Raw genomic sequence first — 24713 nt, forward strand, 5'->3', positions numbered from 1 at the left:
GTGGGACTCAGGACTGGCTTTGGCAAAGACAGGATGGTGGACAGCAGTTGACAGTTTGACATCAGATGATTCACACAGTGAAACATCGACACTGACAGTCACATTTTAAGCATTTCTTTATAACAACATATCACAGAACTTGTGTGTGGGTGTGCAGCTACTAACTGCTTTCAAAAGGCAGCAGTTCCATTTGTATTTGACTCAAATAATATCTCTCTTGAAGTGCAACGGAAATCACAGCCGCTCAAAATTAAAATGCTAAAACAAGCTTCAACCCATTTCACTGATTCACACTGCATTTGCTTGTTATGTTTAGGCACATAAGCACTTGGAGAATTTAGGTCAATTGCAACTTGAGACGGGCCCTAATTTCTATGAGTTATGATAACATTGTACTCACTAAGTTAATTGCTGAGTTGTGGGAGGACGATGACATCACTACAATGAAGTCCAACAGGGCACCAGACAAGCAGTAGGATGATTACACAGGTTGTAAATAAACCATCAGTTTAATCACATTATTTAAACCACTTTATTTGAAGGTTAAACTAAAAGTGAACGTATCTGAAATGCTGCTAATAATCCCCCATTTAATAGGAAAACAAGACAAGAACATTCGTGTGTAAACTATGATGGATGCTTCCAACAGTTTGGATGATAATCTTTCTGTTCACCCTTCATTTTCTATTCCAAGTATATTTTAACTAACCTCAGGGGAAGTCTACAAGCTGTCTGCTGATGTTTCTTGACCTGTCTGACCTATTTTTAGTGTTGCCATGTTGCCAACAATCACCTGGGTGAGTAGAAAGTTATCAGAACTGACAGAACCAATGGCCAAATAAAACCTGAGTTATGATGACCCTTAGTTTTCCTTTGTCAATTCAAGTTAGGAGGTATGGCAGAAATATGCAATTTAGCTAAAATGAGCTACTTTTGGTACAACCAAAACGATGAAATAAAAGATGACAAACATGATGAAAAAGATGTAATACAACAATACAAAAAGACATATTATTTAAAATAATAGCTTTTGATGGCTTTCTGTAAATATGACATTTTCTACACATCTCTGGATTGCTACAGTGCCCCAAAAACCAAGACGCTCTATGTCTACCAAAATGTGGCTTCTAAAGCTTGTATCTAATGTGGCAGATTGGCAGCACAGGAAACAGCAAGAGCGTTTGCCGAAGAGGAACAGGGACAGGCAATCATAGATCAGTAAAAGAAAAGAAAGACTCTACCTTCTTCCAGCTCCGACCAAAGCTCCCCTATGACATTTTCCACCAAAAAGGTGCGGCTCTGCCGGTTGCGCCGAACATGCTCCTTAGCTGGTTGTTAACAGAGAGAGAATGTTCTGGTGAGTGTGATGAAGGCGTGAAGCTCTGCTATGTGAAGCTGTGTGGCTCATATACAGTGGTGTGTGAGGCAAGCAGCAGGCTGAGATGCACATGTATCCACACAGTGAGCAAGTCTGATTCCTGTAGAAGTCTGATCAAAGTTATTCAAGAACAACTGAACTCAAATGAATGATAAATAGATCATTTGCCTCTTCATATATATATATATATATGTTAGTACATACCAGCATGCGATCACTGCCTCTAATTTATCTGTTATAACGGGGGTGACCAATCACGTTGCTCACAGCTAAAGCTTAGTTTAACCTTATAAATATGATTGAAATAGTAAATCCATCTGCAGAAAACCATACCAAGAAAGCAGAATGACATGAAGACGAACCCAGCAGGTTCATAATTCAACATCCATGCTCCAAGAATGGAAAGAAAACACATTCAGGCAACTTCACCAGTTATGAGCTTAATGTCTGATAAAAAAAAAAAAAAAAACAGTCAGTATTAAATCAGTATTACAACTATACATGTTTCCGCACAGATGGTTTGGATTAAAAGAACATTTTCTAAAAATACCTAAACACTTCTACAAAAAAACAATCATGTTTCGATTTACCGAAACACCACAGTCTACACCTACAGACTACAGTGACGCCATGTGACCTGAGGTTGACTGGCTAATAGCAGGAAGAGCTGGCAGGAATAAATGTCAGAGGGACATTTCCTCCTACACAGAGGAAACAATACAGAGAAGGAAGGACAACTTTTCAACTCTTATTTTCTTCACAGAGGTCATGAGAGAGGTCTACAGTGAGCATTACGTCAGCCTGACATTTCAACAACAACATCATATAAACGCAGCTCAGACTGATGGAATAACATAGTATCCTTTCCAAACCTCTGGGTCAGGACGCCATGTTGTGTCTGCTGATATTCAAATAGGTTTGTCAGAAAACAGCAAAAAATAGCAATATCATTTTTTAATATGTAAATATTAGGTGATCTAAATTGACTTCAATTTTCAAAGTGTTATTAAGAAAATCTAAAATAATATGTGTAGACAGGCCTGCGGGTGATGCTTGGTAAATTACCCAATCATCAAACGGTTTGACTGGGTGACCTGTGGACCTGTCGAGCTGAGGTGCCATTCCATCACATGTTTTGGACTGGAGTAAAATAATACGAAGTTAACACTGTGGGCTTTGAAACTCGTCTCAGTGCTGTCATGTGCATGAAACCAAAGAACCTGTCCAGGCTTGATGCCACAGATGATATGAGACTACAACCACAACTTTAGGCTTGTAATATGCAAGCAAAACCACCTCATCAGACACGGTGAGTTCATACAAACATCTGTCTCAGCTTAAGCAGGTTAGCCTTTCTTGTACTATAAAATGTTCTGTCATGTCTTTATTAAAATCACAGTGTGCTATTCAAATATCCAAAAGCAAAAAAATCTTTTAGCCTTCTTGTTCATGTTCAAACCTTAAATTGGGGGTTAGAGCCAAACAAGCTGGGCATCTGCCAGACAGCAAAGTAAAATCAAAACTGTAATACCAAAATTTCCCAAAAGGTTGAAAGATAACCATGTTAATTATTGCTGATAACATTTTGTGACCAAAAACTCATCTATGCCTTTTTTCTCCTCTAAAATATGGCAAGCAACTTAGCTCACTGTTACAGAGAAAATATCCCTCAGGATTATTGCCCATTTACTGTTTTACAGGGCTGATTATTCTGACATCTCTGTCTCTCATGCTTTGCTCAACTCTCACGCTATATCTTCCAATCTGCATGCAATTAAAACATTATGTACATAGCCTGTAGCTGTCACTGGACATGGATCATGAAAAGTAAGAAGTGTTTGCTTCACCTTACGTCTTCAAGCAAAACCATCCCAATAACAAACTGGTGTAAATGTGTAAATTCTGGCCTGACAGCTGCATTACAACAAAGGTCAGAGGTCACAGAGTCATCAGAATTCATAGTCTGGAGACAGTGAATATCCATATCCAAGTGCTGCTGTCGGACCCACAGACTAACCAGCCAACATCACCAATATTATCATGAAAATAGATCAGAATAATAATTTCATTCCTGTTAATTATGTCATAAGGCTCCTTTGATTTTGTGTATTCAAATGTGGTAGTGGTGGTCGTGTTGAGGTCCCATCCAAAACCTATACATTAAATATATTTACCACTTATTATAGCAGAAATATTACGTAGATTAGATTGTAACTGGAAAATTGATTTATTGATTAAGTACAGCTGCTGAGTAAGGTACTGTGGATAACATATACACAACAAAGACCAAACCAATGAAGACATCAACACAGCAAATTGACAGACAAAACCCCAAAGAGATCCGAAGATGTCCGCCGTGGATGATGCATGTTTTGTTGTCACAGCTTAAGAGCCTGGAGCCAAAAACATTTGATCTAATGACCTAAGAGACTACAAGGAAATGTGGAGGTGCAGAGGGTCATGGATGTAAGAAGGTGTCCAGCATAAAGAATCTAAACCCCACATGTCTGTTCTTTGACAAACCTGAAAGCAGTAGAGGGATGCCAGGAAAAGTGAAGGGTCTATATATATATATATATATAAAAAAAAAGAAATGTGCAAAAGAGAACGTTTGCTCCTGATATGGCTCCTGGGGCTCCACATTGACTGGACGTATTTGGTCAAAAGGGGACATGTTTCTGGGACTAATTCAAAGCCTTGCAGCATGCACAGGGACATGACAGCCATGAAAGAGGAGGAAGAGTCTGAAACTGGATGATGCTCAGCACAACCTTTTGATATCTGAAGACATGCAGTCAGGCCTTTTGAATCCTACAGTCTACTGCAAAGTCCTAAAATAGAAGGCTTCCGTTCCTAGATTGCTAATATTTACAGTAAAGAGACCAACAGCGCCCCCTTGACTAATGTAACTGTAAACGCTGAAATATTTTGGGTTGCTGAATGAGTAAAAGGGTTGCTGAATAGAAAAGAAAGAATGAACAAATGCAAACATTAAGAAAAGTAAATTTTCTATTCACGTGACTGGCTAACAAAAAACCAACCTGTTGAACCTGGATATATTTTGTTTGCATGCAAGTGAATGACACATTGTGGTTGTCTTGACAGGCATAATAAGAGGTTAGACTACACCACATTTTTGATGGTGGTGATGAACAAAATCTTTGAGGCAAGGAGGAAGAGGTGGGTCTTTGCTGTTGCTGCTTCACATGCAGGTAAATAACATCTGTCAGTTCGGGTTTGGCTTGAAGAATTTGATCTCAATGTTTTCGTATTGCCCAAACTGTGATTTTTAACGTACAGTGAGAGAATAATGACCAAATACAAAGTAATACAATCTAATGTGCTAACTTCTTCCTGTTAGTATAGATAATTGTTGTTCTATGAGATTTCAATGTGGAGTTTATTTTGACTGTAACGACTCATTTTACAACTTAAGCAATGCTGCCATGTTTTATCAAACAGCTGCAAACTGTGTGAAGTCAGCCAGTTTATTAGACTGCACACTACTTTAATGTCAGTGTTTTATGTGAGTTGGTCGTTACTGATTCGTAGGTGTCATGGCTGACAAAAAAAAGACTGATACTGATTTTGTTCAGTGCTCAATTTCCTCCCAGCTCACTAGGAGAAACTCAACACAGCATCAAAATCAGCATCAAGATTGACTTGGGATGAAACATGGACCATATCATACTAAAACCAGAGATATGAATAATTTATCACTGAACTTCTCATGATAAATCAAGATGTGCTTTATGAGTAGGAGAATATTGGAAAAGAAGCAAGAGCAAGTTGAAATGTGATGTTGGAAAGAAACAAAAAGTAAAAGGTGAACTCTCATGCATTTCCTGTGTGAGTTTAAAAAGAAAGCATGTTTACCATGACCAGGAGAAACTATGGAAAAACATTCAACAGGAGGAAAAACAGCATGTTACACATTGAGAAAACCGACTCATCAGCATGGGGGTGTGCATGATTAATGGTCAATGGAGCTTGGAGTCAGAGGCTATAAATACTGTGTGAATGCATCAGCATGGAATTACAATGACTGTGTCAGTGCTGATGGGAGGTACCTTGAGTCATTCCGCTGCCCAGGTTGTCAGTGGGGCTGAAGCCGTTCTGGGTGGTCTGGGTGCCCAGGTCCACCATCTGGTGGAGGCGGAGCTTGCGGCAATAGATCGATGCTGCCTCCGGTTCTAAGGAGATGATCAGCTGCTCCGGGTTTTCCCGAGACACCAGAGCAGACTACACAGAGGCAGAATATAGACAGAACAAATATTAAACACACAAACTTTTGTTGTTTTGGACTTTTTTACAGTTGTTACTACTATTACCACCATCCACACTGTTGCTTTTATTCTTCTTGTCCATGTCTTGACTCAAAGCAGCTGTATAAGAGGTCAAAGGTTTACTTTTAAAATGTATTAATGTTGTTTGGGACATCTGCTCAGAGATGTGTGAAAACTGATGCAGTGTGTGCAATGCAGCGGGATCTTGTCCATGCTGACTGTGTTGTCCATGGGGAAAGCTATTGAAGTCCTGCAGTCACAGCCTCAGCTGACATACTGGATGGCAGAAAACACTGCAGTCCTACTCCTGGAAATGCATGAATACTGACTGCTGAGGGGGCTAGTTCCACATAAAACATTAGTACAGTACAACAAACTGCATCAATATTAGAAGTACCACACCAAGATTTATGGATCTCTGCAGTTAAGAGCTGTGATGGAGGAGAAGACTACAGAGCAGATCATTGTTGTGGTGCAGAAAGGTAAATGTGATGCCTCTTGAAAGTTAACTATAGACACTGAGAAAAAATGTTTGTGCATGTTTGATCTGTGTCACTTGACATGTAAGTCATGTCATGTTCAGATGAAGGCTGCAGCATGTAGCTGTGTTAGTCGCAGCACTCGTCACAACAGCAATTTAATTGTGCGGGATGAATCTGAACTTAAGTCGATCAATCAGTAGGAACAAGTAGTGGACACATCAGCAGCCGCTCGTTATAGCTATGATTTAGTTTTCATTTTTTTATTTCATTAGCTCTGGAGTTAATGTGAGGGGCCGATTCAGCGGGTCATTACGTTTCATAGGAACAGATTTGCTCCTTCAGATGCACGAGATGGCAGGAAAAGCCTTCTGTGCAGACAAGCTGTGAGCGTCTGACATGTTGACAGCAGAAGTACAGTAGTGTAATCAATTGCCAAGAATGTGTCACAAGGGTCACAGAAAGATGCCAAACATTAGCTTGATATAAAGCAGCTGTAATTCAATGCTCTGATTCTCAGCTGCTGGTGAGGAAAGAGGATTGTTTCAGAACCCCTCCCTCAGAAGTTACAGCTCTCAGTCCCCCGATATTAATATGAACGGGTTAAAATTTCTCCCTTCTTGCTTAGTTTATTTGCAGAGTCCTTTTAAAGTGATGTAATGGTGTGTGGTGTTAGGGATGGATCAGGAGAGAAAAGCAGATGCAGTGCAGTAGAAAGGCCTGTGGGTTCCGTTGTGGCCTCAGAAGAACTAACAGATGGTGTGATCAGAGGAGGAGCAGTGGTTACAGCGGGCTGCCGTTCACTCGTTTTCTCCTTCCCTCTGTCCTCCATGAACAGCCAATCAAATCAGATCACATCCACACTGCCTGATGCTGAGTCACTGCCAACGCCCAGGTTTGCCTCTGCTCACTTCCCCTCTACCTCTGTGTTACACTCACATCAGCTCATCCCTCCATTCCTGCCTCCAGCCCCACTGCAGAGAACAGCTCCAAGCTCTCCTCCTTTTCTCTGTTTCTGGCCTCTTCGTCATTCCCCACCCCCTCTTCCTCCCCGTTGAGCACACACATCAGGGATGTGATCAGAACCCAAAGATGATATCAGTGTTTAAAAACTCAATGTTCTCAAATTCAATCAATAGTTTTACATAATCGATGGATCATATGTGTACTGTGAAAGGTGTCACTCATACTGATGAACGCACTGACAATTATCACCAAACTCTGCTCTATGCAGCTTTTTAACACTACCTGCTCAGCACCAAACACATCCACAGGTAAACACAGGTAACGACTAGCTGGTCAACATAGTGGAGTGTTTAGCAGCTACAGAGACAGATAATCTTTCTCAGGAGTTGGTGGAAACCAAATGGAGCTAAAACAAGAGTGAATAATGGACATTTGCCAGATGTCCAAAATCAGCTCCAAATGGATGCTACTGGTTCCAGCAGGGCGTCCGCATCAACTCATCAGGCCATGATATGTGTGTGATTTTCAGCTTGTTGTGGAGTTCTGTCCCAAAAGAGCTTAATAAATGAAGTCAGGACGTGTTTAGCCTAGTCTACTAATTAACATATCACATCATATCATGTTTGTTTCACTGGCATACAGAAATCAGAAGCTTTTATAGACATGTGAATTTGACAGTTGGTGGTTACGTGTTGAAACTTTATCTTTGAGAGCAACAGCTGGATGAGGTGACTGTGCAAGGACTCCAGGGATCTTGTGATCACAGTGAGGCTGCCAGGTTTGGTACCATCATGCCTATACAGAGCCTTTACTAACTGATCACATGTGAGACCTGAACAGCAGCTAGAGAAAGTGCACTGAAGTGCAGGCTGGGTAAACTATTTCTGTTCATGTATTGACTAAACACACAAGATACACTGTATACATAACTACACTGTATCATGACTGGTGGGTCTTTATGTTTTTCTTTAATGTTGAACAGTGCCAGGTGTGTTCTTCTGCCTCCAAGTTTTTATGCTAAGCTAGGCTAACCTGACTCCACTTCTGTACTTAGACGCAGACGTGAGAGATCTGAACGAAGGCTAATAATCCCTTTTTTGTAACAAGGTAAATCAAAGCAAGCAGCAGCAGATTTGTTTGCATTGTAAGGGAAGACATGATCAGTTAATGCTCGCTAAAAAACTACAACAGTCTAGAATTAAGATATTTTAAGGCCTTAAAATTGTACATTTCAAAGGTCTTTCAAGATCAGCTGTTGAAGCCTTTGCAGACAATTGCATTATTGCCTTTTAGCCTCTTACTCGAATGTGAATGAGGTCTGGCAACAATTTCAAATTTGTAGGGCCATTTAAGTACATTTTCCTTCAAGCCATTTGTGGCTGAGTTAATAAATGATGCACTCACATCTTTGAACCACACAGCACAGTGGTTAAATGAGAGAGACACTCAAATCCAAAGTGCACAAATGCAGAGGTAGCTGGATATCTGAACTGCATGTCATTCCAACAGACAAAACCTCTTTGGTACTGTTATATATGGATTTCATTCTGTTCATTCAGCTAATATTCTACAGCAAACCTTGGATCTTAGTCATGTTCCTGGATGACATTCTCATGAAGGACACAGGGATGGATGGTGTTGTAATGTTGGGGATTGAGCTATGATATTTTACAGGACATCATCATGAACAAGTGGTATTCACATTCACTCATGTTCAGAGTGTATTGGAATCTAATATCATGATAAAAAAAAGGCTATTCAGGTTCATAATTCAGAATAATGCAGAGAGAAAAGTCAGTTCCTCAGTCCCATCCCTCAGAAAATTCACATCACTCACACACACACACACACACACACACACACACACACACACACACACACACACACACACACACACACCCTGGGTCCCCCCACCCATCCCAGCTGTTCTCTGCCTCTCCTCTCTCCTCCTCCATCATCCTCGTGCCTCTTTCTGTGCTGCAGCCAGCCACACCCAGGTGACCACATACACTGATGGCCTGAAGAGACTTACACACACACACATGTTTAAAATTCTCTGCTTGTGAGGACCCTCCACTGACAAGAGAGCAAGGATAAATGTAACATGACTAAGCAAATGAAGGCACTGCTGTTTCTTGAGATTCTGTGATGAATTGTGTCCTTCAAAATACGCAAACAGTAATAAGAAGTGTATACACTGTATATGAAAGAGCAAAGAGATCAGACTAAGCTGAATCAGCGGAGAAGCAGAAAGAGACTAATGGCTTCTGTTTCTATTGCACAGCAAAGGGTATCAGCGTATGTGTTACATTGTGTACTGTGTGTATAATTGATTAGTACTTGAGTGTTAAATCCACCCTGCCAGCTAACCCAAACAATCAAGTGTGAACTTCCACTTGATCAGACACTTCATATGGAGTGCTGTAAAGTTCTGTCCCTGAGTCCATTGTTTTTCAGCATTTGTTACCTCTGGTAGTCATCTGTAAGGGCAATATTGATTTCCACTGGTATGCAGATAACTCCATACAGCTGCTGAGAGAGAGCCACTACCTACAATTTATTACACAATCTCAACACGTTACAGCTCATTACATCTGGGCATTACCACTGACACTGACCTAACTTTCCTGCTTATAAAGAGCATAGCTACATAACTAGATAACATTTGATAGTCAGATCACAGTGATCACATCAATCCTGGTCACTGTTGAACTGTTGTTAAAAAAAAAAAAACACCATGTAAAACCCGAATTTATGACAGTTTCTTTTACTTTCCGTAGTTGTCCATCCCTCCTTCCTTTCTTTATATTAATGTCTCTCAGACTACCTCCATTCATCCTCTACCCCAGTCTGTAGGTCACTGTATGTGTTTATGGCAGTCTCATATTACTGCAGGTCATTCCCCAGCCATCATCATAAGATCCTGTCTTCAGTCATTCTCAGTATATGGTTACTGTTAAATCACAAGTCTCCACCCAAACTGCGTCATCGCATTGACTGCCACTCCCGACTAGACTGCCTGACTCCTCCAAGACTATATAAATCCACCCTGCAGGCCTGTGACTCCCTCTTTTCCCTTCAAACCATCCACTTAATATCGACTTTTCACCTATTCTTTTATTACTGGGTTGATATGGCATGCATTGTTTGAGTGAACAGGTTGTTCTGTATTTCATTATGCTAGATTCCTGTGTGAAAAATGACAGATTGTAGATGCATCAATGATTTAAATCAAAATGATAACCTGATATCCTATTGTTTGTTTGATACTATTCAGATTTGATATTTTCTTCTAATATTCCTTTGTATTGAAAAAACAAAAATAAAAATGATACACCAACCAGCTGCTACCACACCAGCTGCTAACCCTTCCAATCCACCCTTGACTACTGTAAATTGTTGGAACTGCTTCCTGGATCCTGTGTTTCAACGTGCACCTCGTCAGATGTTCAGTCAGTGAACACCACCACAAACAACATGGTTTCTTCACTTACAATGTCCTCTGTTCGTGTGGAGATGCAAGGTGGACTCTGGAAACAAATGTACATTTACAGATGAAGCTGCTGAGCCCACCTTATAGGCAGCTTCCCTCATGAACTGCTTTGCAGGCATTTTCCAGATGGCAGGAACGGTGATGACCCATCTCACATCATTGTTGTCAAACTCGCTGCCTGTCTGATCACTCAGCTCCTGCAGGACGGAAAGGAAAACACAGTCAACAGGCTAGAAAATTCATAGGCAGGACTGATGTGACACCGTGGGCCGACAACACTGTGAAGTGCTTCAAAATTCACAAACAAGAATTACTGGTTTATTTCTTATGCTTGTTGTTAATAACTGATCCCATTTTGACATGTTGCCTTTCTTATGTAATAAAGTACATAAAGTCTGCACGAGTCATATTAGGTATTTGGGAATACTATTTTTAAATAGATCATTGAAATAAACTGAAGAGTGGCTCCAGAGTTCATGCCGGGGTTGAGCCCAAATTCTACAGAATGTAGTTAAACGTGAATAAAAGTTTTGTCTCTGTAAAACAACACAACATACACTCATGTGCTGACAGCCATATGTTACCTTCAGTGCTTGCTCCTTAAAGAAGGCCAATGCATATGCAAAGATGTCCAGAGCTTTCACTCGCTTCCCATTGGCTGCGTGAAGGTCTGTGTCAATGGACAGATTCTGATTGCAGGGAGACAATGTCAAAATTAGAGCTGAATGAAGGACATAAAACCACTGCAACACTGAAGAAGAAGAGCACATAGACGTATTCATCATAGAGATACGAGGTCTAGATTTCCAACTCTGCTGCTGCTAAGTGACACTGCTCAGTATAATTATTTTTGACACGTTCTGGTCAGTCAGTTGCTCATCAATTAAATCACCAATCAGAAAAGTGTATCTCAACAGCCAGCAGCCAGACTGCCATAAAATGCTCATTGTCAACAGAGGATCTTTCGTCTGGCTCCATCACCAAGCTTAAGGATACATCTCGTGTTACACTTTTCTTATCATTAATGAGTCCCATGGAAACCAGAACCAACCATGAGTTAGTGCATCACTCAATACTTCCATTCTGCGCCTGTGGCTATCAGCTCTAAGGCCCTGAGTAATTTCAACAAAGTGTCTGTGTCTTCATGGTATATATCAAGCTTTAAATACATAATTGTTGGTTTGGGTCTGCACATGGAATTTGTTGACAGTAAGATAAATATAGATTATCACTAGGCTTAACCTTTCAGTGTCACTTTGCGAACAAGACGTTTTCGTTGTCATGAAATTTGCTGAGAACATTGATCCTCCCAGGAACACAATGACTTAACTTAACTAACCACTTGTACAACCCACAAGAATGTCCTTACATTTGCATTCTTTCCACTTCTATAATGACAGTATAATTGCCAGTATGTGCAGGAATTGATTCTGTACAAGTTGGTTCAGTTCAAGCCATGCGTTGTAATGAACACATCAGCATCTAGAGGCCAATAGTGGGGCTTTAGATTATTAGTCATGTCACTCTCCAAACATCTTCTGCTCAGGACGTACAGCAGCATTTACGACATCATCACTACTACTACTACTACATCACCCCCTGCACTGCAGCTGCAATGCAATACATAACATCAGCCCAGTGAGTGATGGTGACAGAGAGTGTTAGTAATGCTGCTTGGCATGCTTGCAAGAAGAGTACCCTGCACAACCGCTATGTGTGTATCCACAGTGTGTTTGTTTCCTTACTGCAGTGGTGTGGAGCTTCATTTTGAATTTTTCCAGGTAGAGCCACTGTTTGGACTCGCTGGGGTCCAGGTCATGGTAGAAGTCACGTGCTGCATAGCCAAAACTGTGGAACTTCCTGTCTGGAGTCAGCAGGATCGTGGTCGGAGTCTTCTGATTGGACACACCAGGGTCCCCGCCTTCCCAACGCCTGGGGGGAGACGAGTCAGTTATCAATACATGAACCACAAATTGGAATTTCTGCTTCTTTATGCTGACACTTTGTCAGCTGAATAATAATTTTCTAGGTGAAACCCCCACTTAAGCGCCACTGTTTTGGGACTTTCAATCAATTGCACATGCAGTTATACATCTATGACAGGCTATACTGTATGCACAGTGAAAAGTCAGACAAGTTGTAAAGACTTGTGCAGGGTTCACATCAATCATTAAATGCTGTCAGAAAAGCCAGATGAACTTCTCTTCTAGGCTAATTGAGCTACCACTGTAGTTTTGGACAAATGGAGGTCAGCTATTAGTGTTATCTCTGTTCCTTGGGAGAAGTGTATGATGGGATTATGCAGGCTATCTCAACAAGAGCACCTGATGTGAAGAGGAACTAATTTGAGAGATGGAGTAGCTTCTACCATCCACATATGTGGATGGTGGGATATTTCTTACATTTTCATCTGAAATACTGACAGTTTTTGTGCTGCTGCTGTTGCTGCTGTGCCAGTTTTTTTTTTCTTACTGTGCTGTTTCATGAGAGTAGTCCAGAAAAGTGCAGTTTTTTTTATTTTGATACTAAACAGCTGTTTTGATTCGGCATTCGGTTTCTGTTGGTGCAATGCGTTTCTGTATGTAAAATGAATCAAAATTATGACATGCCATGCAATTACATTACATGCAGGACGTGCAAACGAAGCACACAATAAACTAATGTTTGCCTAGAACAGCTAGCAGCTTTAAAAGGTTTTCTGATGGCAATCAACATTTTCCTCATTGTGTCATAAAAACAATCAAACAACACTGAATGTATGTACTAACATCTATTGTGTGCATATGTTATTCCTCTGTGTCAGTTCCATTGTTGCTCAAAAACTATTAAAAACACATCAGTGAACCACAGTGTTACACTGGCTGACATGTTCCTCCATTAACATGCTGGAGATGCTCAGTAATATGTGAGTTCTGGACTGTGTGAAACTGAACTGGAGCCAGGCGGAGTGACGACCAGAGCCCGGCCTGAAATCTAAAGCTAAATCTTTGCCTTATCTCGTCCATTACTCAGTGTTGACTCACTACACTAATGCAACGCATCGACTACACTCACTGGACAATGTGTGTCCACGATACACATCACTGCAGTTGACTGACATGATCAGAGTAATAAACAAATGCAATAAACATTTGAAAATAACCAAAGCAGAAACTTTATGCAACAAGTCAGTGAGGTAGGACAGCAGAATTCATAGAGCACAGAATGTGTATTAAACTGCTGCTGTCCCAAACAAACACACTCTTTCCTCTTGTTTGAGCAAACTGGTTGCTTCTTGAAAAAAACTGAACCTTCTTGTGAAGGTTTCAAATGAGCTTGCGATACAGGAAATGTTCTTGTAAGATGGACTTGCTGCTTTTGGTCTTTTCACGGAATTTGTTGACATAAACCAAAAAAATAAAATAAAATTAGGTTAGACAAAATAAGTCAGTAGAGCTCGGCTTCGCATCATGCTGAACAGTTTATTTTTTTATTCCTTACACAGAATATTTGGAAGCTCCATCTCTGTGAGGGAAATTTGAAGCGATAAGAAGAGGATCTATCTTCCAGTTTCCCTGAGACAACACAGGCAGCCTCCGTCCAGCCCTTGTTTGGGTAAGGATGTCTCCCCCATACTAAATAATCAGGGGGATCTGGAGCTGTTTTCACTGTAAATCTAGTAGCACTGAATGATAATATCTGATTCAACTTTATGTGATGTTTGAGTTAATGACCTGTGCGGGAGAGATCTGTGTTGGGTAGATTTTTCTCCTTAAAGGTATTCAACACAATGTACATTTTCATTATTGTTTTGTTTTTTGCGAACAAAATGGTGATCAGAGATGCTCCTGAAGGTTTTTTAGGAGAGGGGGTCTGACAGCCTGCAAAGAAGTGCAAAAAACAATCTATTAATACTTAATGAGGCTACTGTGTTGGTGTTGGTTTACATTTTAGCTGGACTTTGAGTCAATGTATTTTGAATATGAGGATCTAAAACTACATGTGATGAACTTTCCTTTCAGTCCGCCACACTGCACTCGCTGTCTAAATGTGATGTAATGCACATGCATGTTCAAAGCCTGGTTTGTCCAGCAGAAACCTGGCTGTGCTCTCTGGGTTTGACTTTGAAGTCTTCCAAATCAGATCACTGCAGCAAACAGTTCCCTGATTATCTACAATTGCTTCACAGCAATTCCCCTTTTTTGAGTGAGTAAATGTTATGTAAGCCACTTCATTATACAATTAATTGGTTCTTGTCCCAGTCTAAAGCGCTCCTTGAAGGAGTGAACAGGAACAGGAGTTCTTAGCAATTGACAATAGAAAAATGTTGCTTTATCACATCCCGTGTAGACCGGGGATAAGATACATGTACAAGGCATGGAGCAACGATCTGTCACAGCATGCATTTTCTTACTTAACAAAGAGGAGAGTTCACACTAACACAGACTGAAGGTGATTGTTCAGTGAGGAAATGCACTGAGTGAAAAGGAAAACGTGCATTTTGTTGCTCTGGTAACTTTTGCATACACAGTGTGCAGTGATGATTGGTACAGAGAGGGTTCAGTGAACACACAGTGTAAATTTAATGTTCTTGGATCTTTTCATCTGTGCCATCTATTTTTGCTAACAGATCATAAGGATCTCTCACCTACAGCATCATATACTGCTGATGATTTGCACTCTGTAAACCTGGAAGCAGCACACAGTCTGTGAGACCAAAGGAGGCCAGTTTGATGACAGGGAAAACAGAGCTGAGGTGATTTACAATCACTTGGACCAGGACTCTGACTCCAGGGATGATGAAGACATAGAGGGTGGGGACATGAGAGGCGTGAAGTGGGAGAACAGTGGGAGGAAGGTTGGTCATCACCAGTGTGGAAAAGCATATTTTTAATATTTTCACAACTCAGAGAATCAAAGTTCAGAGTTGATGATAGCTCTAACAGCGGTTTTAGTGAGATTTATTATCTGCATCCTCACAAGAGAAGCAGTACAGCCAGGGTGTCTTCAAGGACTGTTAAGTTTGAATCAAGTGTGTTTTATGATGAGTTAACAAAAGGTGAGACACAATCTTGAATTCATAAGGTGTAGCGTTACGTTGTATTTTTCCGTTTAAAGCTGCAGTAGGTTACTTGTATAAAAGTAATTTTTGTCATATTTGCTAAAACTGTCCAGACAGCAGTACATGAAACATGTAATCTGTGAAAAAAAAAACTCCACTGGTCCCACCTACTGCTCCTACTGCGATTTACAAGAATCCACTGTGCCCGACACAAAACAACCAATCAGAGCCAGAGGAGTGTCTGAGGGAGTGTCTGACATATTTCAATCACTACTCACACGCTGCGAACCGCCCCCTCCCTCCGCTCATGCTGCTGGCTGCCGCTCAGTCAAACAGCTCTGTGAGCGGCGTCAGGAGGCTACTGAAAGCTATGGCGGAGCAACAGCCACCAGCAAAGAAGGAACTACCCATACAACCAACAACAGCATATACAGCTAAGACAACAAATAACCAGAAAGCTAATATGGTGATTGTTACAGTAACACTCTGCAGCGCGTACGATATGTTAGCGACTGTGATGTAGCGGCTGGGCAGAGTTAGCTTGTTTCCGATGCTAAGGCTAACGTTACTGGTTGTCACGGCAGCCGCGCAGACGCCGCAGGGAGGAGGGGCTTGGGGGCAGGGCTTGAGTGCAGCGGAGAGGGAGGGGGAGTGACGTTCAAATTTTCAGGCTATGTCTGCTCTTTTCTCGATCTTACCTACTGCAGCTTTAATGAGGAAAATAAGTGTCCGAATATTTCCTTTCTTGACATTTTGTGAGTTCATTTTGTTTATTTATTCAACTAGAAAAGCTAAGAGAGCTTTGAAATGTAGTAATTCAATTCAATTCAATTCAATTTTCCTTTATTAGTCCCGCGAGAGGAAATTCCAAAAATAATAGTAAAATTGCATTCAAGTTCATTCAAGTGCTTCAATTTTTAAGTATTTCTTTATGATATTAAATATTAATGACTAAATAATTTACAATTAAAAATAAAAAAAAGTCTTTTGGTTAACACATCAGCTGTCATCAGATTTTGATTAAAATGTTGCTACGTCAGTGTTTGCTATTTTTGCATCATGTACAGGATGTAGGATAATTTTATTCTCCACATTTTGTGTTTGCTGTCTTAAAAGCAGGTGGGCCACTACCAGCAAAATAACATTATGCTGATGTAGAGGCTACCACACATTCCTATTCAATGAGTGTCTGCATTGCAGTGCTGGCCTACCTCATAGTGTGAATGCACTCTGGCTCCTTCGTGAAGGCGTAAGCATAACCGCTGGATGTGGTGCCAAAATCAATGGCAACGACCACAACAAAGGATGGTTCTGGTGGGACCTGGTCTGTGTCATTCTGCTGTACACAAAGAATACACAGATAGATAGAGTTAAACACCTGATGGCACACGTTGACTGGCTGCTTGTAGAGTTACACACACACACACACACACACACAAACAGACAAATTAAGCTGTTACAAACCCATTTATATTCACAGTCATCAAGTGCAGCGGTTCAAACACAATCACAGAGAACAACAATGGATCTGTGACATCAATCATTTTTAAAAAACTAGCACTTATAACATACATGAACACACAGCAGCAGTGAATAGCTGCAACTCATTCCTGCATGCCTGGCCTGGCTGGTAATGAAAAGACTATCATTATGTATCATTATTCTCTGGTAGGATAACTACTTTCTTAGTTTGCTTAGTTTATTTTTGGTTTGTAAAGCTGGATGGTGGCAGAGGAGTCACTGGTTCAGAGGGTATATTCCTCCTGTGTTTTGACCCATCACTGTTTGTTGCTGCAATGTCCCAGTCTGGTCCTCCTGCTACGGTCCTCTAACATTGTTACGCAAGATAGATGAGCGAGGAAGACAAAACAATGAATAGCCAATGAAAAGGGTGAAGAGCAGACAGACCAAAGACAGATATTGTAGTCGTCAACCAGTTTCTGAGCAAAAAGCATATTGCAAAAAAGAATAACAGAATGATATCAAGGAAGACTATGAAAACACCCTGCTGACTGGAGAACGACCATTTTAACAGACTGTACTGGGCTTTACCATGCACACAGAGTAGCAATAGGTACAGAAATGAGTCCATGTCCATAAGACAACTGAGTCACCTGAATGTGTGAAGGTGAAAGTGGGGTGATTCCAGGGTCACCCATGCTCTTCGCTGGAGAAGGATTAGCCATCGCATCTGCAGAGGAAGACAGAGAGAGACATTCAAGTCACAACTGGACAATGCACCTTTAATTTGGATTGTGCCTAATAGATTGGGTGTAAGGTTTAATGCGACATATGTAAAACAAAAATGAAGGAAAACCTCAAGTTCAGCTTCACAGGGAGAGTTTCAGAGACACAGATTCTTCATTACCCAACTTAAAAGAGTCATTATACAAAATCTTCCAACTGCTAGAGACAGTGTGGGTTCTACAAGACAAGTCATTATCACATACTCTTATTTTGAACATTATTAAATCCTTTCTGGAAGGAGGTTCATGCACATTCCTTTTAAACTAGAGATCCTGTATTTGGTCTTGACATTATTGATGATAGCTTCAGCATGGAAAGAATCACCTTTTCTATTAGACTGCAAACATTTTGAAAAGAAGGGATGTGTACACTAAACCTGTATGACCATCATTTGTTAAATGTGAATTGTCCTTTTTTTACCAAGTTGTTAGAGTATCAGGAAGGCACACGCCAACAGTTACTATTTCTACCTGGATTTTTGTTGACTTTATTTGTCATTGTTTGGTTTTGTTTTATGTATTTTAACTCGGTTTTATTGCTTCCTGCTACAGTTGTGTTTTACAGAAGGCTGGGACAGACGAGGCTATTCAGTCCTATGAGAATGAGCACAGTGTTTGTACAGACCTTGGTATAACTCAATAAAAGAGAATTTCTGTCATATTATACTTGATGACTGAAAAAAAAAAAAAACTCTATGCATGTGATTTAATGGCCCAGAAAAAAGTGAAAAGCCTTTGGTAGCTTACATACACGTCTAGTTTAGAGCACTTTCGCATTATTATTTTCAATTGCCTCCGGTTCTAGTTCCTAACTGCTGTTGTCGTAAGAGGATGGTTGTGACTAAAGAGAAACTGTCGAGAACCAAGAGTCAGGTTGAAGCTAACTATGATTATCTCTTGATTTGTTCATGAATAATTTTGCCTATTAAATGTCAGTAAATAATGAAAATGCCAATTATAATTTCCAGTCGTCCAAGGGGCATCTTTAAATTCCTTTTTTGACCGGTCCGATGGATTAAGAATCCTTTTGGTTTCACTGTTGTAATTAGCAGGAGGATATATTTAATGAGCCTTGTTTGCAATCAAACAGTCATGGCAGCTGAGGGAGCTCAGAAACTTAACTGAGGAATGACTGAGAGGTTCTGGTAGGACAGTGGGTGCTGCCACAACCAGGAACTGAATACTAAATTACTGTGGATGCCTTGGCTGGCTGCTGACCCTGAACTCCGGAAAGTCTCAGGCTGTAAATGGCAGAGAAGTGAAAAGATGGCTCCTTTCCTGGTGCAGAGCTACAGACAGACAACATCTATTCCATTCAAACAGCAGAAAACGTGTTGCACCTGTCTTTAAAACACAATGACATTTCAATTGAATCGGAGATTGTCTCCCCATTTGCAACCATCATTTTCATTGGTCTGGTTTAATAGCCTTCACAGAAAGTGTTCTTTGAATGCACACAATAATAATACTCCCTCGACATATTGTAAATGTCTGGTAGAACTGTCTCACGACGGGACATCATGTTATCCATCCTATTTTTCTGCCTCGCTCACCCTTTTCTCTTGTCCACCCCTACGGAGTGGATGAGTGGTCTGAAGACCCATAATACACTTTGCCAGGCAATTACAGTGCAGAATTACAGACCACCTGTGGCTAGACTCCATCTAGCCCCCATCCAGCCCGTCTCTCTGCAGCCCTGACAGCCCACTCCCAAAATCACCTTTACAACCTTGAGTTTTTATTGCCAACAATGGCCATAAAAATCAAATCACGATTAGAGGAATAAAACTTGCTCTTGTAGTGAATAATATCTCAAGTGCTGTATTATGAGGTTCGGCCGTTCTTTGTTATTGTGCTCGTCTCAGTTTGTTTACCTCTATGCAATAAGAAATTTCATTAGAGTTTCTGAACAGGCAGCTGAAGACTGTGAATGCCACCTATTTACCTTCAACTTCCATTCTTTAAATCCTACTTTCATAATACAAAAGTAGTAAGAGATGAAGTAATACCAATCAGTGCTGTGTACAGCGCGTAGGCTATAGGTCATTTATAGTATGTTACATACTGACAGTCACTTGCTTAAAGCTGTGTTTAGCCTTGATATTCTTGCACAATCCACAAAAATACACCGGATTCTGCTGTAATTTGTATGAAAGTCAAATCTTTTCTTTCTTTCTTTTCTTTGCTTCCAGAGTAAAGATTAAACATCGCTACAGGCTACAGGTTGGCTTCTATTAAAGCTATTAGTATTGGTGTGAGTGTGACATTACTTATTACTGAAGTATCAAAGAGCAGGGGTGTTAGGAATTGACTGATACATCGGGCCAGCAAAGTAATAACTCAAAATTTTCTGTCCGGGCTGCAAAATTGAAGCTTAAAATGTATGTTTACTAACATTTTAGCAATCTAAACCTGACTGTGCAACTTGTCCAACTTATATCTTTAGCTTTGACCAACAGCGCCTAAGATTAAGGTACACAACAGATTATTTTCTCATTGACATTAGTGTGCTTTGTCTCATCTACAAGCAGAAAGTTGCCATTCTTCAGGAATACAGACTCAAGATGATTTTTTAGCTTTATTCTTCTTTATTTACCTTCTTTACCTTTACCTTTTATTTTGACAATCTTCATTCACAGAGTGTGTGGTCTTCAGTTTTTTAGTTATTGCAAAAATTCTTTCAGGTCTGGCCAAAAACTTGCTGAAATGCAATGTTTTCTAGCGTTGCTGTGGTGCTTGCAGTGAACTGTTTGAGTCATTGCCTTTGCATTGTGTAGTTTTCTGAGTTCTAATTTTATTTGTGTTACTTTGTGTAACTGATGAAGTTCTCCAATGATGGCGAATTGGATTTAGCGCTTCTGGCTTCTGTTTTGGGTTGTCTGCTATACTTCCTGTATTTGTCCCACCCTTGTGATTGTTTGATTGTGTTCACCTGTATCTGAATGGTTCTCCTCTCAGTCTATTTAAGTCGGTGTGTTTCCCTATGCCTTTGAGGCATCATCCCTTATATGTGGCTTTCCTTGCTCCTTGTGATTCTAGTAAGTAATTCCTAGTCTAGTCTCTGGTATCTGTGGTTTTTGATCTGTATCCTGTTTCCCTGTAGCTTTCTTGTTTTTGGGTTTTTTAGTTGGATTTTGTTTGTCCTTATTGTAGTTAAATAAATCATTTGGACTGTTTCCTCTCAGCCTTTTTGTAAAGTCTTCATCACTGGGTTCACTCCTTGTTTTTTGGTTGTCCACAAACCCTAACAATAAACAAAAGGTTTGATTCTTGTGCACATAATGCAGACTAAACATTACTACTGTTGTTATTTAGATTGGCTATTATTTTTATTTCCATGTGAAAGCAATTCATGGACAATTACTGAATTAAGGAGTTTGCTTAATTTATGATTAAGAGGAGATGTCATTGTATAATGGATAGATAGATAGCACGGGAACTGAAAATATTTATAATAAAAAATACTTCCAGGCAGCAGGTGTGAGGGCTGTAAAATTAACCACAACTGACATTCAATTATTCCCATAAGAGGGCAAACCAGCACAGTGAAAGACATGCTATTTGTATAGGTAGATTTATTGCAGCTAAAACATGTCCTCTACATATCAACACATTACAAAATAAACAAATAAAGTCCTATACTGTGTTGTTGAATTATGCGCTCCTTTCAACTTGACCTACATTTCATTTCAATCAATGGAAGTAATGTTGGGTGCAGAGATTCCAATTGGTGCCGTTTCATGTGTCCTGAGAGACTAATGTCCCGGAAAAATGGGAGACATTTCTGGTAAAATCCTATCTGTGATTATGGACCATATTGTCCCATGTTTTTGTGTGTGTGTAAGTGACAATGTAGATGGAGACAACAATTTTTGAAATTGGTTCAGGATTGAGCTAGAGCGCCGGCAGCCACAAAACAGGCTGTAATGTAATCATTCCAGGCATCCGTGTACTGTCAACGTACGTCCCCTGAAAGTGTTTGTTTTGCAACTGATAGGCTCAGATTGTTATTTTAAGTGTCTGATAATACTATGGAAAGGATGCCTATAGAGACAGACCTTTTCATTTAACCAGACAGCTGTTAAAACGCTCTCACCGACACCAGACTCCATTTACAGAAACAGTAATTTTATCATCGTAAAACACACTTCATTCAAACTGGACAGAAACGAAGTAAAACTCATCAATACCAAAAAAAAAAAAAAAAAAAAAAGAGCGAGAGGGTGGACATCAGAGAAGCAGCAAAAACAGCATGCAGAGCTGAATATTTTTACATCTAACTCAGGAATTATTTTCACCAGGCATTATGAGATCAGAGATCAAACTGATCAAGAGGTCCCAACTTTTTATATCAAACTGATTTGGTTATTCATTTTCCTCTTCGGAGGTGGTGCTCAAATGAGTGTAAAACAAAAAGAATGATCATTTCCCCACACTTGCCATATTTTCCAGTAAACCCTTGCAGAGCTAAATGATAGACTCGTTCATTATCCCTCTTCTCCCAGCCTACAGCATCAGCACCATCAACATCACCACCAGGAAGTATTCTGGCAAGAGAGTTCTCACTTATCTCAATGGCGCCACTATGTCAAGCATCACCAGCCTCATCCCCAGTCTGGATTTTTCATTGCACTACACTAATATCACACGTGCCATCAACCTCATCTGTCTCACTGGCTATGGTGCCTGACTGGCTAAAGCCAATATCACTAGCACCTTCTAGGGCAAGGTCAAGAAATATTCTAAATTTCAATTTATAGTCTAATTGTAAAAAAAAAAATCCATACATTTGATTGTAATATGTAGGTATTTAGATCTTTAAAAGAATGTCATATTGGTTTACCTCTGATGGAGAAACCTCTGGTGCAAAAACAGATATTTGAGTATTCCGTTTCCGGCGCCATCGCGAGTGGGAGCCCTTCCAGCAGCTCCGTGTGTGTTGTGTGCTATTTTGTACTTTTTGAGCTTTCAGTGCTCTTTTTTTTTTGTCACTGATTAACCTCTATCCTATGGATATGGATGTTAACAAGCCAAAACCCGTTTATTCAAGGAACCAACTGCTCACTCTGCAAACAAAGTCCTGTGCTGGTGTGGTTCCCCAGTTACCTGACCAAGCGAGGAGGCCGTATCGAGGCTGCAGAGCAGGTTCTAAGCTAAAGGCTAAGCAGCTAGCAAGAAAGTGGAGATACAAGCCGTCGGTACCTCCGTTTAGGAGAAGTACCGAAGGAAGCTTGAGTAGAAGTTGCAGAACAACAGCATGAGGGAGGTGTGCATCACCGGCTGCAGCTCAAAGGTGCCACCATCGAAGGAGATGTGGGGAGAGGGAACCAGCTGAACAACTTCTTCAACGGGTTTGACCACCCCAACTCATTCGCACCTCAGAGTACTGCACCCCCCACCCCACCCTCTGCTCTCCTTCTCGAGGGGAGGGGAGGGTCCCTCAGCTGTGGAAAATATCCTGCGTCATCCCAATCCCAAAGAGACCAAAACCTGAGGAGCTAAATGACTTCAGGCCAGTCGCCCTGACATCACACATGATGAAGACCATGGAGCGGCTGCTGCTACACCACCTGAGGCCACAGGTGCGCCATGCCCTTGACCCTCTGCAGTCTGCTTACCAGGAGAAGGAGGGAGCGGAGGACGCTATTGTCTACTTGCTACAACGATCCCTCTCTCATGTGGACAGGGGCAGTGGTGCAATGAGGATTACATTTTTGGACTTCTCCAGCACCTTCAACACCATCCAGCCTCTGCTCCTCAGAGATAAACTGAGAGAGAGTAGGCTCATACCTGGTGGTCTGGATTACAGACTATCTGGCAGGCAGACCTCAGTATGTGAGACTGGGGGGCTGCAGGTCAGCACAGGAGCACCGCAGGGGACCATGCTCTCTCCAGTCCTGTTCACTCTGTACACATTGAACTTCCAGTACAACTCAGAGTCCTGCCACATGCAAAAGTTTGCAGACGACACTGCTATGGTGGGCTGTATCAGGACTGGACAGGAGGAGGAGTACAGGACACTGATCCAGGACTTTGTCACATGGTGCGACTCCAACCACCTGCACCTCAACACCACCAAGACCAGGGAGATGGTGGTGGACTTCAGGAGGCCCAGGCCTCATCCAGAGCCTGTGACCATCATAGGGGACTGTGTGGAGTTTATACGGACCTACAAATACCTGGGAGTGCAGCTGGATGATAAAATGGACTGGACTGCCAACACAGATGCTCTGTGCAGGAGAGGACAGAGCCGACTGTACTTCCTCAGAAAGCTGGCGTCCTTCAACATCTGCAAAAAGATGCTGCAGATGTTCTACCAGACTGTGGTGGCAAGTGCCCTCTTCCATGCAGCAGTGTGCTGGGGGGGCAGCATCAGAAAGAGGGACCCTACACATCTGGACAAACTGGTGAGCAAGACGGGCTCTGTTGTGGGCACAGAGCTGGACAGCTTGACATCTGTGGCAGAGCAACGGGCGCTGAGCAGACTCCTGTCAATCATGGACAATCCACTGCATCCGCTGCACAGCGTCATCTCCAGGCAGAGGAGCAGCTTCAGTGACAGGCTGCTGTCACTGTCCTGCTTCACTGACAGATTGAGGAAGTCTTTCCTCCCTTACGCCATGCGGCTCTTTGACTCCACTCGGGGGGAAACGTTAAACATTAATGTCAACAGTCCTCAATGCTCTCAATTGAACCTGTACAACACTCTGTTCAACATGCGCCTTAACTTGCATTCTGTTTGCACTGGACATTTAAATTCTGGACATCTCATTTAAATTCATGTAAACACTGGACATTTAAACTTGCATTTTGTTGCAATGGAC

The 24713-nt window shown here is 41.1% G+C and overlaps 1 protein-coding gene across 5 annotated transcripts in view; it reads right to left on the reverse strand.

Annotated features, from left to right (window-relative positions):
• hspa12a (heat shock protein 12A) overlaps positions 1-24713 on the reverse strand; it is a 55896-nt gene that overhangs the window by 15536 nt on the left and 15647 nt on the right. Inside the window, exons 2-9 of one of the 5 annotated variants that reach the window (XM_076742796.1) lie at positions 17758-17834; positions 16855-16979; positions 12348-12534; positions 11187-11291; positions 10683-10799; positions 5449-5620; positions 5255-5269; positions 1242-1328 (exon numbers count right to left, since the gene is read on the reverse strand). In XM_076742796.1, coding sequence (XP_076598911.1) covers positions 1242-1328; positions 5255-5269; positions 5449-5620; positions 10683-10799; positions 11187-11291; positions 12348-12534; positions 16855-16979; positions 17758-17834 — 885 coding nt within the window. Of the gene's footprint in view, positions 1-1241; positions 1329-5254; positions 5270-5448; positions 5621-10682; positions 10800-11186; positions 11292-12347; positions 12535-16854; positions 16983-17757; positions 17835-24713 lie in introns of all 5 variants that reach the window. The other 4 variants (XM_076742794.1, XM_076742797.1, XM_076742798.1 and 1 more) reach the window with 4 other exon arrangements.

The sequence above is a fragment of the Chaetodon auriga genome, chromosome 11 (genome assembly GCF_051107435.1).
Source record: "Chaetodon auriga isolate fChaAug3 chromosome 11, fChaAug3.hap1, whole genome shotgun sequence".
NCBI classification, from domain to species: Eukaryota; Metazoa; Chordata; class Actinopteri; order Chaetodontiformes; family Chaetodontidae; genus Chaetodon; species Chaetodon auriga.